This window comes from Dendroctonus ponderosae, unplaced genomic scaffold, assembly GCF_020466585.1.
Source record: "Dendroctonus ponderosae isolate FM_Combo_2020 unplaced genomic scaffold, Dpon_F_20191213v2 Dpon_F_20191213_8, whole genome shotgun sequence".
NCBI lineage: Eukaryota > Metazoa > Arthropoda > Insecta > Coleoptera > Curculionidae > Dendroctonus > Dendroctonus ponderosae.
In genome coordinates this window covers 1,934,696-1,951,910 of record NW_026019016.1, presented here as the reverse complement: position 1 = coordinate 1,951,910, position 17,215 = coordinate 1,934,696, and the positions used below count along the sequence as shown (strand labels likewise).

The 17,215-nt window shown below is 36.3% G+C and overlaps 3 protein-coding genes across 7 annotated transcripts in view; 1 reads left to right on the top strand and 2 right to left on the bottom strand.

Annotated features, from left to right (window-relative positions):
- The window catches only part of LOC109544790 (ryanodine receptor), a 60,733-nt gene extending 50,374 nt beyond the window's left edge, over positions 1–10,359 (bottom strand). For all 3 annotated transcript variants that reach the window (XM_048669365.1, XM_048669364.1, XM_048669366.1), the window contains exons 1-13: positions 10,246–10,359; positions 8,790–8,865; positions 8,564–8,668; positions 7,879–7,977; positions 4,925–5,002; positions 4,741–4,859; positions 4,367–4,436; positions 3,812–4,011; positions 3,474–3,656; positions 1,375–1,546; positions 1,063–1,281; positions 658–1,001; positions 26–603 (exon numbers count right to left, since the gene is read on the bottom strand). In XM_048669365.1, coding sequence (XP_048525322.1) covers positions 26–603; positions 658–1,001; positions 1,063–1,281; positions 1,375–1,546; positions 3,474–3,656; positions 3,812–4,011; positions 4,367–4,436; positions 4,741–4,859; positions 4,925–5,002; positions 7,879–7,977; positions 8,564–8,668; positions 8,790–8,846 — 2,224 coding nt within the window. In that variant the 5' untranslated portion in view covers positions 8,847–8,865; positions 10,246–10,359. The remainder of the gene's footprint in view (positions 1–25; positions 604–657; positions 1,002–1,062; positions 1,282–1,374; positions 1,547–3,473; positions 3,657–3,811; positions 4,012–4,366; positions 4,437–4,740; positions 4,860–4,924; positions 5,003–7,878; positions 7,978–8,563; positions 8,669–8,789; positions 8,866–10,245) is intronic.
- A 147-nt stretch (positions 10,360–10,506) lies between these two features.
- On the top strand, positions 10,507–15,122 carry LOC109544903. 3 transcript variants are annotated; one of them, XM_048669372.1, is made up of 4 exons: positions 10,507–10,686; positions 12,981–13,119; positions 13,190–13,389; positions 14,888–15,122. In XM_048669372.1, the coding sequence occupies exons 1-4, from the start codon at positions 10,650–10,652 to the stop codon at positions 15,064–15,066; spliced, it is 555 nt and encodes a 184-aa protein (XP_048525329.1). In that variant the 5' UTR covers positions 10,507–10,649; the 3' UTR covers positions 15,067–15,122. The 3 variants fall into 3 exon arrangements, with proteins under 3 accessions (XP_048525329.1, XP_048525330.1, XP_019770883.2); XM_048669373.1 differs by lacking the exon at positions 10,507–10,686 and adding an exon at positions 10,717–10,780; XM_019915324.2 differs by lacking the exon at positions 10,507–10,686 and having other exon boundaries at positions 12,587–13,119.
- LOC109544902 (N-acetyltransferase 9-like protein) lies at positions 15,059–16,933 on the bottom strand. Its single transcript, XM_019915323.2, has 4 exons — positions 16,552–16,933; positions 16,106–16,215; positions 15,641–15,697; positions 15,059–15,577 (listed from the first exon to the last, which is right to left on the bottom strand). The coding sequence occupies exons 1-4, from the start codon at positions 16,626–16,628 to the stop codon at positions 15,210–15,212; spliced, it is 612 nt and encodes a 203-aa protein (XP_019770882.2). The 5' UTR covers positions 16,629–16,933; the 3' UTR covers positions 15,059–15,209.
- Positions 16,934–17,215: the final 282 nt, after the last annotated feature.

Below are 17,215 nucleotides of genomic sequence, written 5' to 3'. Positions count from 1 at the left end.
ATCGGGAAGCAAAACATTTACTTACTTTTCCTAATATACGGTTCCACAACATTGCCCACAACTTGGGTGCATCGTCCTCCAGTCCACAGAAAAGCCCCATCAAACCCAAACGAGTACAGATCGTCTCCAACACCATTTCCGCCCCATTTTTCACCACCGCCCGGATAGGGAATGTAGCCCTTAGAATTCGCCCAGCCAATTCGCAGATGCGGCATCATGTGAGTGGTTTGCTCCAAATGATCCACCGTGACTTCGAAGTACCACTTTTGGTAAATTGCACTGCCCTCCACTCTGCCCACGAAAATGTTGGGTCTAACGCTGGCCACATGATCGACCAATTGAGTTTGAAGAAGCAGGTTTTTGCCGGGTAGCAAATAATCGCAGATATTGTTCTGTGAGCTTCGAACAGCTACACCGTTACCGACGCAGAGGGAACACAACACATCCAGGACTTTTGGATCGCGACCATGTTTTTCCAGAAGGGAAATGATGACTTTAATGTGTTCGTCTCGCATCATATTAAGAGCCTCTGGTGAATCGATCAGAACGCAGTGGAGCACGTCAAGCATTCCGGTTCCTTCGCTCGAAGCTTGAGAGCCCAGCCTAACAATTTTCCAATTTTATTGACTTTTTTTATAGATCAAGCGCGATGCTTACCTGGAAAACAGCCAATTCAACCGATTGGAATTCGCGAATTGGGCACAATTCGTGTGGTTTCCCTTAATTATGGCTGCTAAAAGCTGATAGAGATACCCGGATATCATTTCCCAGCTTTGGTCGCCCGCTAAAGCTGCAAGAAACCCCTGAGACGTGATAACGTTAATTTTATCAATTGCCTCTAGGATAAGGTTCAAAATGCCTTCTTCCTGGAACAAATCTTGTCTGTTTCGCAGGGCCCGCAGCCGATTCTGCTTTTCTTCGTGCTCCATGTCGTCTTCAGGTTGCGCGAAATAATTAATCAAGTCTTCTAAGCACATTACCATTTCGTTTAAATGAACCACCTGAGAAGCAATCATTTTTGGTTTTATACAGATTATAACACAGCAATGACTGCTGGCTTACTTGGAAAAACATCGAGTGTCGTCTATTGACTTGCAAACTTTCCAGCCCATTAATAAACTGAGTAAATAGAGAACTGCACTTCCGAATCACTCTAGCTGTTCTCGATTCCTCCTCTTGACTTCTGCTGAAGTCTAAACCGTCGTCCATTTTGCCCTCCTCATGGAGAACTGCTTGCTTTTCTTCGACTTTGCCCACCCCTTTTTTCTTCGTCTCATATGCCTAAGTTCAACATTTTATGTATATGTGTTGCGGTGTAATTTTGCCAAAGTTCTTAAGCCGATGTATAATTATTCAGTAGTTTAACGTTTATACCTTGTAAGACAACCACAGTCCAGACTCAGAATGCTGCACGATGACGGTCGAGTCACCATACTTAATTATGGCCGAACCGATTACCTCTAAGTCTTTGTCTTCTAGTACCACTTTCTGATCGTCTTTTTCATGTCTGAGGCAAAAAGCCGTCAATGCTGTTGTAGCTTCTTCCCTTTAAAAAAATTCAACAGTGTAAAGTTAAAATGTTCTGTCTCCGTATCCATTCTCTTTACACCCTAACACCTCTTAAAAAAGTAATTTTTTGTTACTCAACGTTACTATTTCTGTTTTTATTCCAATTATTAATGGTATGTGTACTCTATTCTAAATCAGATAATTATTACTGTTGTTGATTAAACATCTCTATTGCAATGCAAAACAACAAAACATTAAATTTTTTGATGTAACAGGAATGGTCTTTTGGCGCGCAAGCGAATCATTTTTTCTTCATTAAATTATGGGGATGCCTGTTGTCTTAAGCGCGTTAAGTGGACAGAAGCAACCGAAAGTATACATTTTTCTAATGAATATCAAGATTTATGGGAAAGCCAGATAATATTTTCATAGAATTATAATATTTTTCTCTTCCTTCTACTCGTTTGTTATTCGCAACCCCAGAGGTCTTTTTTCGTTCACTTTCTCGCTTTCCAAACTCTATTGGCTCCCAAAAACGAACTAACGCCATTTGACCATCAAAAGCGTAGTTTTTTGGCAAGTTTGGATTCAGATCAGATTTAAACTAACCCAGAATTTGAAAAAAAATCATATTTTCGGCACGAATGCATGAAGCACTGTTTTGGCTGAATAGTTTTGTGAAAAAAATGTTGATTCTGATGGGAAAAGAATCTACAAGAGATTCATCCAAAAAAAGTTGCTGTTTAGTGCAGTTGGTTATAGAGTGAAGAGATCATTGGAGCATATTTTTGCAAAAAAACTGTTGTTTTGGTTACTGAGAATGGTGAGAAGAAAGAAGCCCACACGTTGGAAGCAAGAAAAATTCGGAGAATCAATAATCTCCGGAAATTGACCTCCAAGCAGTTGTGATTTAACTCCCCTGGAGTTGTTCTATGCGAACAAATATCGGAAAATTGACGCAAAGAAGTTAAATATTGCTGAAATTACAGTATATAATTGGGAAAATCATGGAAAATTGGGTCCATTGGCGGGCATTTCAATCATGTGTTATTCAGAACATAAATTGCACAACTTGTACTTCAGAGTGCCTCAAAATTGAGGTAAACATTTTTCGAATTATTCTCAATCAAGTAATACCGCAATAGTTGTCCGGGATTTTTCCATCTTTTTTTTTTTTTTTTAATGTTTTGTTGGAGGGTTTCGTGCTCCAGAAGCTGATCTTCACTATATTTCAACATTTTGTTATCTCTATTTGTATTTCTGATGCGAATTTGAATTTGTTCTGTGGTTATTTTATTAACTGTGACCAATTTCTAATGTTTGCTCTTCGTTGGAGCTTCAACAAAAGTTGGTAAAATATTCTGTTCGATCTTATAGTTGGCGAATTTCTATCTTAAAAACTTGTTTATGTCTCGCTTTTGATTTTGTATCATTTTCCACACTTTTTTCTGCGCTCCGAAAAATCATCTTGCATCTCTTTCATAAATTTTTGCCAATGTTTGTCGTATTCCTAGATTTGGGTTGTGATTTTTGTGATCTAGAAATGCTTGTGGTCTAGAAATTTGTGTGGATTGAAGTGGTTTGTTTTGCCTCTTTGTGTTGTTCCTTCACTCAGGGCATGTTTTGCCGCTGCCGATTTTTCCACTTTTTCGCTCAAGTTTACAGTCTTTGAACTTTTGTAACCATGAACACATATGTATAGTATGCAATGAACTTTCATTAGTTTTCCTGATTAAAATTCATTGACAGAATGTTGATAGTTTGATTTATTTTAATAAACAATAAGTCCCAGTACGCAGTGGAGTGGAACTAAAAGGGAGTGGAAGAGTACGGCTAACTGGAGTATAAATTTGAATTTTTTTTTGTGATATTGGCATTAATAGCGGCCCTTCATGAAAATTGTGTCTTAAAATCTTATAGTTTTTTGATGGAACAGCCTGCATAAATGTGTCGCAATTTCTCACCTGCTGACTAGGTACAATTCGTTACTCTCATTCACAGCAAGGTATCGTCCAGTAGTAATATGCCTTATTCTCATTGGATGACTCCAGTTGATGAAACCTCCTGCCCATTTTGTTCTGGCTAGTTCCAATCGCCACAAAGATCGGGCTTGAGACATCACACTTCCGCCCTCATAGATCACTATACTAAAAACAATGCGGAGCGCATTATTTTTTTATTATTGTACTGAAGGATTTGTTGTTGTTTAGGCATGCTTACATTGGAGTGTAAGTGGAAATCAAAGCAACTACCATTATTTTATTTCTTGGACGATTAAATTCGTAATGCAAACTGGTCTTACTTATGTGCTTCTTCAGTGCTCCACGAGGACGGTATAGTGAGACATTCGTCGCCTCCATGGAAAAATCGCAAAACGTCTCCACCAAAAACATATCCTACATATTTCATACGGGAAATACCCGTTCCATAGGGCTGCACTGACCAATGCGTCACATGAAAGCTGGCATTCACTATGGACTGCTCGTTTTCTTTAGTTGTATGCTGGAAACAGGCACTAGTTTTATTATATGTTTTATACTGGACTTAGGGCTTAAACTTAGTCCAAGTTTTTGGTCCATTCTGGTACAAAAGTTGCGTTGTAACATCAGTGAAAAATGTTTTCTTGTTTGCACAGTCTTTTCTCCAGAAATTTTCTTCCCAAATCAAAAAGTGCAAGCACGTACATAAAAAGTTAATGTCTCTAAACAGACGATTAAAGATTACAATATATTATTTTACAAGTAAAATTTTGTCCAAAAATAGAGCCGTAATTCGATAAAAATATTCAAATCGGATCAGTGACTGCGGAAATATTCACAGTCCAAATTCAATTTGGCTGCTATTTGATGGGGCTTACCAAATATCGTTCGGTGGCAACCGAAACCAAAATCAAGTCGTCACCCACTCTTACTTTTTCACCTTCAGATCTGCAATAATAAAGTTAACATATTAATTCGTATTTAATAAAAAGAATTAAACCTATTGAACATTTTATCAAAAAATTGCAGTTGATATCGATTCTATTTCATATTGAACTGCTAAGTTTTAACTGTGCAAAAACCAAGTTTTCCAAAGAAATATGCCGATACTGAAGTTACCGAGCAAAGATATTTTTAACTGCTGTTGGTGATAAGAATCTTCTCTTATTTATAACCTTAGAACACCAACATTTTCTTCAAAAGCATTAAACTAAAACTTCCCAAGTGAGTTGAAATATACATATTCACATACCTTTGCTTGCTTGCGGGATGAACTGTCCACCAGCAGGCTTCTCCTTGACTATGTTCTTGTAAACCGACATCAAAAGCCAATTTGTCGTTACTTGAGCTCGTAGATAAACACGCTAGATACTAAAACAATAGTCACAAAATAGAATCAGCCTTTAAAGCCATTCTCTAGCCAAAGAGACTCTTACCATGTCACTGTTTTGATGCCGCAACAGAATAGCATTTCCGTACAACAAAGTGCGATGTCCTGATCCCGTTCCTTTTCCCTATAAGTGAAAATCATCGCTGATTAGAAAACGCCCCAACTAACCCCAATCACATACAGTTGCCACCAGGTATTGTAAAAATGTGTGAAACTAGATTTTGAGTGCAACTTAACACCAATACATACCGAAAACCGAAACTTTCTACAACGACAAGTTAATGCCGGTATTGTTGCTCAACAAAGATTTATCAACTCAATCAATGCCTACTAAACAAAAAAGCCAAAATGCGCATTTACGTGTGTTATGTTCGAAGAACTATATCGACAGTCTCTGGACAATGTTAGAATCGCAGTTCTACGGCATTAAATAATGTTATAAAAGGCCATAATAGTACAACATTAACTACAACATTGTAAACTAATTTACCAACAAGAGAAAGAAGGAATTGGACGTTAAAAGCCGGCACTCGCATCATGATTAAACTTAAGATCAAGCAACTGCTGAAATAAAATCAGCATTTTGGATTCAACCATACATAGTGAGTTTTTTGAGTGAAAAGACCTGGAAAATTGACACAATCGACATCGCTAATTTATTTAAATGTTCAACATTTAAACCTGATTGATGTTGCGATGCGAACCTCAACGGTTAATGAGCTTATGTTGTGAATTTCATGTAGTTTCAGCATTTGAGTGGTTTATTTTTGATGAATTTGAAGAGGAACGTTTGAAAGATTCTCCCGATTTGAACATTCTTCCAAAGTCTTCTCTTATGGCTCCTTCTTCCAATGCTAGACATTGGTCTAGCCAAGATATGGGGATGCGGGCTTCACCAGTCATTGAGCAAAACTTCATTGAAGCCATTTTATGGTCTAAATGCTGTTTGGGCTAGTGAGCTATTTTTTGTGAAGTTAGGAATCATTTGAAATATTTTTGCGATTTTTTCATTCTTGCATCATCTTCCTTTATTGCTTCTTCCACAATATCTACATCACATATTGGGATGGGGACTTCACCGGTTAACGAGGAAAGCTTACGGGAAGATACGTTGTGAATGTCATCCGAGTTCCTCTGGTGAATTATTTTTTATGAATTTAGAAACTTCGAAATATCTTCACGATTTGGCCATTCTTGCATCTCCATCCTGCATTATCGCTCCTCCTAAATATATAGACCAGCTGTTTGGACGCTGGCTTCACGAGTCAATCAGCAGTGCTTCATTGAAGATATTTTGTGAATTTCATGTTATTTGGGAAAGAGAGTTGTTTTTTGTGAATGTATGAACATTTAAGAATTCTTGTGATCTTTCCTTATTGCTTTTTTCTCAATATCTAGCCCATATATTGGATTGTGGACCGGTAAATTGGCTAAATTTACGTGAAGGTACACAGTAAACTTTATGCGGGTTTTGTCGTGTGAGTTTCTGTTTATAAATTTAGAAACGCTCGAAATATTTTCACGATTTGGCCATTCTTGTACCATCGACCCTTATGGCTCCTACTCAATATTTAGCCCAGATATTTGGATGCAGGCTTTACCGTTTAATGAGCGAAGGTTACAAGAAGGCATATTGTGAATTTCATGCGCTTTTGGAGAGTGAATTATTTTTTATGAGTTTGAGAACATTTGAAATATTTTCGAGATTTGGCAATTTTTGCTCCGTCTTACCATAAGGATAACAATATCCCTTCCTCAGTATGTAGATCAGATAATAACTTGCCGACATCACAAGTCAGTAAATGAAGCTTCAGTGAAGAAACGATGTAAGATTTATTACGCTTCTGCAAAAAAAAATAATTTTTATGAATTTATTTGCCTCATTGTCTTCCTTTAAACCTCACGCAGAAGTTACAGTGCAGAAAGTGCATGTTTCTTAGAGTGGAGAAAGAGAAATCGTCGAGTAGCAGCTGGTGTAAGACGAGAGAGAAAAATACGTTTTTTTACGTAAAAATGACGGATAAAATTATTTTCTAGCTAAAAATTGCGACACAAGATAAAAACACATATAAGTAACATCCTGTAGGTGTAGGAACAAAACCGAGATTAAATGTAAGATTCTGATGTTGCCAAATATCGATATTATTTCAAAATATGCTGATATGTTGGTTTAAAAAATTTTTAAGCGACAAAATGTTCAATTATGTGATGTTTCAAGCATAAAATTTCATTTAGCAGCTTATGTGGCAGGCTTTTTATCAATTGGATGAATGTTGCAGAGACCAGAATGATTTTGCAGATTTTTGGATGAAAGTCAATCTCGCACTGTTCTGAAGCAATGTTTATATTTTTGTGCGCTTTGTTAATTTAAGGAGTTTTTCAATCGACATGTCAAGCTTTAAATGTGTTTGTTGTTGTTTGTCTCTACGTTTTGCCTATGAATGGGTTGAAAGACATTTTTCGAAGTTGTTTCTTCTCACATTTGAAAAACTCACTACATATAATAAAGTTTCCATTAATTTGTCCAATCAGAATACAAGCTGCCGACCCTGAAACGGTTAATATGTGGCCAAAGATCGTTACGTTGAGAAAGGAACGTGTAGTAGTACTTTCCCAGGATAACAATTATTATCAAAGCAAAAGCAAATCGGCCAATCATGTTCCAATAATACACCAAATTGTTAGATTACTGATTAAATTTATTAGTTCGAAATTTTGACCAGAAACTACTTACTAAATTCTCGGAGCCCTGAAAAGCAAAAAAATGAAGCCATGAAAACACAGGTAGAGTGGAATAAACACAGGAAAAGTTTAAACTTTAAACAAATAGTGTTGTAAGTATGTTAAATGTACACAGCAGTGATATTATTTAAGGAGGTATATTTGAGTTCATAATAATTATGACCTTTTATAAGGTAACTAACATTGTTTTAAGTGGGTTTATCAACATTTCCTGTTAGATCAAAGTATATATTAGAAATATTTTAGAAAATTACTTACGGTTTCATTACCAGCGGCTGTTACCAGCTCTTGCAAGGCCCGAACCGACAGAGCTTGTTCAATAACACAGACACATTGAGACAAGTCGGGGGGTATATTCTAAAAAATCGATCAAATATGAGGTTTTACTAAGAAAAACCACTGCACAACCGAAAGTAATTAGTTTCACAAACTGTCTTTTACAGAAGACTTCAAAACATGAAAACGAGTTTTTTCGTAATAACCGTTAAAACAGTGATTTACCACAAATAGATCTTACGTTCTTGAATTGTAAGTAAAAATTTTTCTATCGAAGAAAACCGCATCCTTTCCAAAAGACGGATTTATAAAATTTAACGCCCAGTGGATCGGAAACTGATTTATTATGCGAACCTTAAATTACTAGATCTTCAATCATTAAATAAAGTAATTTTCTTACAGACGATGATCGAAATCATCAGTGCAGCTAATGAGTGGATAAACGATAAAAGAAGCAATCAAACTAATAAGTAATCGAATATTGCTTGAGTGCCTTCCTAAGAGCGAATTCTTGATCACGATCTTCAAAAAAATAGGATTAAAGCGGGTCAATTCATCTAGAAGAAGCACATCTGATTAAATACCCTATTTTCGATTCCAATTCGCTCTTGATTAATGTCGGTTTGAAATTATTTTATTTATCTGATTAACGCCAGTTTGTCCATACCTTGTCCGCAATATTTTCCAAAAAACAATGACGATTGCCGAATCCTTCTGCAGCCAAGCAAACACGTTCTCCTGTGGCTGTACAAGAGAGACACACCATGTCTTCCTGCAAATAAGCATCATCAGACCGACTACTTAACAAAATCTAAGCTCAGTTTATAAATAGTTTGATCAAATACTGTAGGCATAATTTTAAAAAATGTAATGGAACTTTAAGGGATCCTTACCGTTCGTAGAAAGGAAACATCGTCCTGTTCGGATCCCCCTTCCGCCTCAGCCACCATTTTGGGGGTTTATGTTATCCTGCAAAAGCCCCAAATTGTAAGTTTCCCTTTGCAGATATATGTTATGTAAATAAACACGGTCTTCGATTTTTCGAATCAACAGGCATTGCGGTAAAGATGTTGCCAACCACACGGAACTAGGACAAGCCAATATTTGAAGCCAGATGGATTTTATTTGTTGCTTGAACACTTGACTGTCTGCATTTATTGCTTGGTTAGCAGAGTCTTAAATAATAAATAAATAAATTAATAAATCTTAGTCAAAAAAAAAATCCGTAATTCCTCCAGGGATCACTTTTGCACCGTAGTGAATACCACAGTTTCTATTTGTTTTAGGGCGTAGAGTGGATCCTCAAAATATCTTAAGTATTAGAGTTTATCTGAAAAAGTCGATCGATTTGGCCATGCAAATGTATAAAAAATTTGAGTGTACGCGCAAACTGTTGAGGTTTTCAAAAACTCAATATAGATTTTTTTACGCAAAAGCTGTGCAGTTTAAGGAAAAGCTTCCGATTAGCCATCAAAGTTCCTCATAAAAAATTTAGAGCGTACGACAGTGTTAAGAGCACAAAAGTCTGCACTATTTATGGGCAAAAAGTGTTTCCTGCGTGTCAACCAGTGTCGTGCCCGAAAGGTTCGGCACAGCTTTGCAACCAACACTTTTCCCGTCCGTTTCATAGTTTGAGGAAAAAGTTGTGCTCATATCAAATCTGGCGAGTTTTTCACTCAAATCTGGTAACATGCATGCAGTTTCGTTAAGAAAACAAACAATAAAAACTTATTAAAGGAGCGCGTTGATAAGAACTTCTTCCATGGCTAATTAACACTTTTGGACCATAGTGATGATGATAAAAAAATTGAGTTTGTGATTCTGTACTGTGACTTAGGTACACTTATTCTCAAGAGAAACCTGCGGAAAATCATAATAAAGACTGATGAAACTTGAGTGAAGTGAATGATGAAACTGATGAAACTGAAGCGTGAGTAGCAAAAAACTGAAAACTGCAGATGAAACTATTCAGGCATTCAAGGAACCCGAAAAAATCCTAAATCCAATTTTAAAATAATCACGTAAAAAACCGATTTCCTGCGCCTTCCAAAAATTATGCTTGCAGTATGATGCCATAAATTAAACGTTTTTGTTCGTGATCAGATGAACGACACACAAGATGTAAAATAAAATGAGTGATTTCGGTTGCAGTGAAAAAAGCAAATTTTATATAACGGCACCGCATTAACTAACATGCCGATTTCAATTATGCAGACCGCTGTTGTTCTCTAATATGTTTTATGGGGATCGAAATAATTGGCCATATGTAAAGGGGGCCACAGTAGCACGTGAAGCATTCAAACGGTGTTAGTGCAAAACAGGCAATAAAACTAAACTAAAAGTACATACTTTTGCAAAATTGTTACATTAAAAATTATTCCACACACAGCAGCGAAATTTCGTTAGCAGCACTAACTCTACAGGGCTTATTTTTAAATCAAAGCTGTGTTCGGTATTTTTAGAAATCAGCCAAAATAAAATTAGAAGGCAGAGGATCGTTCGACGGTCACCACACTAAAATTTAGTGTCAGCAAAATTGGTCGCACTTGAAATGAGGAAAATCCTAAGCTTAAGTTTGGAAAAAACAGCAGTTTTAGAATGTCTGGCCAGGCGATGCCAAAATCGAGTAGAAAATAATTTCGTATCTATAGAAGCTTTAGTTAGTTCGCAGATGCGTTCCAAATAGGAACGAAAGTGATTGGAAAAAATCTTATGGAGTAGCGCAAACCCGGGAAAATATTATTCAGTTTCTAATGCTAATAATGAGGCTTAAGGAAACCATGTTAGAAGGCAAACTCTTCAAAGGATGCATATTCATATTCATATCAGAATAGCTGCAACAAGCTGTTAATTGAACGACCTTTTTCGTAGACAAAAATATACGGTGAATAAATTTTAACCGCACGCATTTATCAAAACATCATCAGTCATCTTACAACTTTAGTAATTTCGTTACCGAATACTTTTTAGCTTTTAAAACCTTTCTTTCAGCTAAGCTAATTAATTTGACTTGAATTTTTTAAGTCTTTCAAACTTCTTCTCGTAAATATGATGTTTTTCGCCTCTTGTACACAAATATTCATTAACAATGGAAGAATTGGAGATAATAAGCATGTTATTAACAAACAGGGGATCAAAGTTGAAAGTGTAATTTGTTTTGATTTATTTTCCTGACTGCGTGCAATTGTTACTATATTCTTATCCTTCCTGGGTCTCAGTCTTACGTCTGTTATTCAACCGCACTTGTTTTCCTGTCTTTTCCGATCGATTCCTCTAAAACGAGCCCAGATAGAAGATTGGTTTTGGGTTTTTCCGATAGCAGAGATTCTATTCTATGATCACGAGCAATTTTGTTACTGGCGAAAATAGAGTCGATTGTTGGCAATTTGTTTAAATATTCGGCACCAAATTTGCTTCAGTTATTTAACCGCTCTTGTTTTCCTGTCTTTCCCGATCGGTTTCTCTAAAACGAGCAGAGATAGAAGATTGGTTTTGGGCTTTTCCGATAGAACAGATCCTATTATATAAACTCGGAAAATTTCGTTATTGTGGCAAATAAAATCGACTGTTGGCAATTTTTCAAATGTTCGGGACCAAATTTGCGTCCGTTATTTAACCGCTCTTGTTTTCCTGTCTTTCCCGATCGATTTCTCCAAAACTAGCAGAGATAGAAGATTGATTTTTGGCTTTTCCGATAGAAAAGATTCCATTACATAAACCCTGCAAATTTTGTTTTTGGAGCAAATAAAATCGATTTTTGGCAATTTTTCAAATGTTCGGGACCAAATTTGCGTCGGTTATTTAACCGCTCTTGTTTTCCTGTCTTCTGCGATCGGTTCCTCTAAAACGAGCCCAGATAGAAGATTGGCTTTGGGTTTTTCCGATAGAAGAGATTCTATTCTATGATAACGAGCAATTTTGTTACTGACGAAAATGGAATCGATTATTGGCAATTCTTTTGAATGCTGGGCATCAAATTTGCGTCTGTTATTTAACCGCTCTTGTTTCCTGTCTTTCCCGATCGGTTTCTCCAAAACTAGCAGAGATAGAAAATTGGTTTTGGGCTTTTCCGATAGAAGAGATTCCATTCTATAAACCTGGCAAATTTTGTTATTGGCGCAACTAAAATCGATGGTTGGCAATTTTTCAAATGTTCAGGACCAAGTTTGCGTCGGTTATTTAACCGCTTTTGTCGTCCTGTTTTTTTCGATCTGTTCCTGCAAAACCAACACACATAGAAGGTTGATTTTGGGCTCGTTGGATAGAAGATATTCTATTCTAAAAGCCCGGGCAATTTGTTTATTGGCGCAACTAAAATCGATTGTTGGCAATTTTTCATACTGTTCGGCTCCAAATTTGGGCTTTTCCGATAGACGAGATTCTATTATATAAACCCGGGAAATTTTGAGTCAAAGTGCGAAGTAAAAATTTTGAATATCGTAAATTTCAAATCTGATGATGGCGCCGTTGTCTCTCCGAATCGTAATGAAATAAACGATATTCAAAACTTTTACTTCATGCTTTGACTGAGACCCAGGAAAAATAAGAATATAGTGTAATTTGTTTAGTTTAGTTTCTTTATTAATAAAAATAAATAAAAAACAAACGCGACTATTGAGTCGCGTTGTTTAGTTGGTCAACGCTTTCATAATCGGAATTGCGATTATATTTTAAAATTAACATATACTGAGATCACACTAAAGACCCTGATACTGTTCCCTGTATAAGAACATTATCAGCAGCACCTCGCATTCGTCTCTCAAGGAACTTTAACATAGAACATTCACCCCTCGTCGATCCTCCATTTGATTGATATTCCTCGTGGCCGATTTGTAACACAAACTCATGTTTATGTGATGGAAGTACTGGACTGACGAGATAAACCGTTTCCTTTAACATCGAGTTAAAAATACACTTTATATCCATCTGTGTGTAAGCGGATGCTGCTGTAGGTTCTACTTGTAATTTTTCAGCAAACGCAAAATTGTTCGTGTTATTTGATGCTTTGCAAAGCACGCTATTATCTTGAATATAAATGAAGACGATGCAGTGGAAAACTCGTAGAATTATATACGTCGTTTTAGGACTTGTTTTCACCTATCTTTCAATTCGGGTACGTACTGTTGAGCATAAAGCGTCTGTGTTTCTACCGAAAGTGCATCCGAACGAACCGTGGGAATTCGTTGCTGATTTTAGCAATATGAAATTTTTAAACCCGACCATGTAAGTACATTTAAATCATCTAAAACAGTGTCGAGATCAGTGCCGATAATGGATTTCCATTAAATTCCAGCATAGATTTTACTGTAACTGATGAAAGTGGAACGTACGATCATTGGAAATATAGCGTGCAATACTCAGAAAACCTCTCCCATTGGCCACACTTATCCAACCATGCAATCGCTCACTTCCAAGTTCGGACCAATGACGAGAAAGATGTGTATTTCATACATTCCAATCATCGAACTTGCCTGTTCATGGGATTATACTGTTGTAAGTATATTTCCGCATTGTAATTAGTGTTACGAAAATACGCTACTAAAATTTGAGAGTCTGAACTCTTTATTAGTTAGAAAATAGTACCGAAAATTGCCAACAATCGATGTTAGTTTCGCCAATAAACAAATTGCCGGGGTTTATAGAATAGAATCTCTTCTATCTAACGAGCCCAAAATCTACCTTCTATGTCTGTTGGTTTTGCAGGAACAGATCGAGAAAAACGGGACGACAAAAGCGGTTAAACAACCGACTCAAATTTGGTCCCGAACATTTGAAAAATTGCCAACAGTCGATTTTATTTGCCCCAATAACAAAATTTGCCGAGTTCATATAATGGAATCTCTTCTATCGGAAAAGCCCAAAACCAATTTTCTATATCTGCTTGTTTTGGGGAAACCGATCGGGAAAGACATGAAAACAAGAGCCGTTAAATGTCAGACGCAAATTTGATGCCGAACATTTAAAAAAATTGCCAACAATCGATTTTAGTTGGGCCAATAAACAAATTGCCCGGGTTTATAGAATATAATCTCTTCTATGCAACGAGCCCAAAATCAATCTTCTATGTCTGTTGGCCTTGCAGGAACAGATCGAGAAAAACAGGACGACAAAAGCGGTTAAATAACCGACGCAAATTTGGTCCCAAACATTTGAAAAATTGCCAACAGTCGATTTTATTTGTCCCAATAACAAATTTTGCCGGGTTTATATAATAGAATCTCTTCTATCCAAAAAGCCCAAAACCAATTTTCTATCTCTGCTTGTTTTGGGGAAACCGATCGGGAAAGACATGGAAACAAGAGCCGTTAAATAACAGACGCAAATTTGATGCCGAACATTTAAAAAAATTGCCAACAATCGTTTTTAGTTGCGCCAATAAACAAATTACCCGGGTTTATAGAATATCATCTCTTCTATGCAACGAGCCCAAAATCAATATTCTATGTCTGTTGGCCTTGCAGGAACAGATCGAGGAAAACAGGACGACAAAAGCGGTTAAATAACCGTCGCAAATTTGGTCCCGAACATTTGAAAAATTGCCAACAATCGATTCTATTTTCGCCAGTAACAAAATTGCTCGCGATCATAGAATAGAATCTCTTTTATCGGAAAGGCCCAAAACCATTCTTCTATCGGGGCTTGTTTTGGAGGAACCAATCGGAAAAGACAGATAAACAAGCGCGGTTGAATAACAGACGCAAATTTGGTGCCGAACATTTAAAAACATTGCTAGCAATCGATTTTATTTCAGCCAATAATAAAATTGTGCGGGTTTATAAAACAGAATCTCTTCTACCGAATGAACCCAAAATCAACCTAATATATAGGCTAGTTTTGTAGCGATCTACCGCTAAAAACAGAAAATTGTGAAAAGAAATTCAAGTTCCCAAAATTTCAGTCCAGATTATAGGTTTCCAATATTTTAAATTAAATATGTTGATGCTCGTGAAAAAATAATAATCTACTTGCTTAGTTGTTAATCTTTTTTCAGTGGATTCCGAGAGTGAATTTAAATTTTTCCAACCGAAACAGTTCAGTGGAGCTACGTGTGAAGAAACGGTTTTCTACCAGTGTCCAATGTTCCTCTCGTACTTCTGCAAGCGAGAAGTGGCATTTCAGCGAAACGCCATCATGTCGAATTTAAAGAAAAAACTAGCCAAAGTGTATTAATAACATTATATTTAAACTGTAAATTACACATGGAAAATAAAACCAATTAGCAGGTACATAGTCGACGTCGTCAGCTTGTGTTTACCCCGCATGATTTATTGAATGAATAAGCATTAAATTCATGGTGAATCTAAATGATATAATTAATCTAAGGGAAAGTTTGCACTGCTATCCTCAATATCAAACTTTCCCAAGCTGTTGCGTATCCAATCAATCCAAGATTCATCAACCAGTTTACTGAATGTGATTTCCTGGAAAACGGTACTTCGATTCATTTCAATAAATCCTATACTTTGAAACAAGCTGATGCTCGGCAAATTGTCGCATGAAATCTTAACTACAAACTGTTTAACATCCAGGTAAGTTACAGCGTAAACTATCATCAGCAGCATTCCCTCCCAGCCACATCTTCGTCCACGCGCCCATGACTCAGCTATCATAATCTCTGCTTCAGCACACAGGCGATCTTCCGGTGTTGCAAAGAACAGATTTGTGTCGCCAATCATGGCATCTGAATGAAAATCTTTGTTAATCCCAGCCGCTGCTGATTTAAATCGGTTTAGTTCTTACTAACCGATTTCGCTTCCGGACATTTCGTATCTCTCCTTATCAAGGATTATAAAGGTGCATTCTAGAAAAAAAATAAGAAACTAAATGAAGTGACGCTAATTTCACTGAATAGTGTTCTAATTTTATGCAGAAACCTTTGACGATGGTGCTTAGAGAGTAATTTAATTAATTTCTTGGCATATATGGAAAAAGGTCATTCTTTAACTTATGTAAGTATATAGAGAATCTACTCTACGGAGTGATAGTTCTAAGGGTCAATTATCCTTATATTTTGTCATATTTGATTGCCATGAATATCGCCATTAAAAAAAAATTGTTGCAATAATCAATTAGATTGGTGCAGTCGGTAGGCGGCGTTTTTTTCGTTTTCACCGAGCTGGTTTAAAACCCAAAAGTTATTTTTCTTTCATTCTAATAGTGACAAAGAAATTCAACACTCACAGCAATCAAATTTTAAATAAATAGTTACTGTTATTATCCTTTTGCCACGATTTCTGCATCTCGTATTCTTCTTCTAGCGTAAGCGGCTCAGATGCGGTAAGACGTTGAAGTTCCTCCGACTTCATCCACTTGTGGTACCTTTTAAAACAATATAAAATTTCAATTATAATTTATAATTGATATAATATACTCGCCTTAGACAAATTCCTTCACCAACAACTTTTTTTGCTAGTGTTTTACTGCGGAAATGAGTTTTCGACTACTTGCTCTTAAAATTATTCTGTGAAAAGTGGTCAAAAGCTTCATTTTCGCTAAAAACACAACTAAGAAAAGTTGTCGGTACAAAGATTTGTCATGAGGTGAGCATATTCTTAATCCTCGTCTAAGTCCTCGATAAAAACCATTGCAATTTTTGCAATATAAAAAAATACAGCGAATGGTAAATTTACAGAATTCGCATTGAATAGCACTCACTTTACAACATGTTCTTCTCTATATGGAACCAAAAGGACTTTGCGTCCTTTAATGACGGTAAATTTGTTTATTAACATCTTACTTTTATGCGATAAAACCAGTCTTTTTTTTAAATATCTAGTATGAAAATATTGGTTGCCGTAAAACCAAAACAAAGCTCAAAAGTAGGTTATGCGCACACATTTTTGGGTTATGGTTAAAGGGGTAAAAAAAATTTATTTCCCACAATTTCTGCAAAAAAATCAATCTTGCCGATCTTGCTGGTCATTTGAAGTATTATTTGGAAAAGTATTCACTTGAAAATATTCTAAAATAAATATACTTCTTAAAAATATTGTGGGTGTGGCACTGTCAGAATGCAGGCGAGACAGAGGCAGACGGTGGCGGAAAGAGGATAGAACGATGCGCCAAATCTAAAAAAAGGGGACAGCGACCAACCGTTTGTTGTTTTATACTTCAGTTTAGTGTCAAGAAATTTTAATAATTTATTATATATTTTTTACTGTCGCGTAAGAAAGTTTGCGTTGTTATATATGTTTTGTTAATTACACCCTAATTAAACGGTTTTCGTATTCTCTATAGGGACCGATCTATTTTTCAAATTAAAGATTATTTTCATTCAGATTTTCAAGATTAATTTGTCAAATTTTTCGCAGTTAACGCT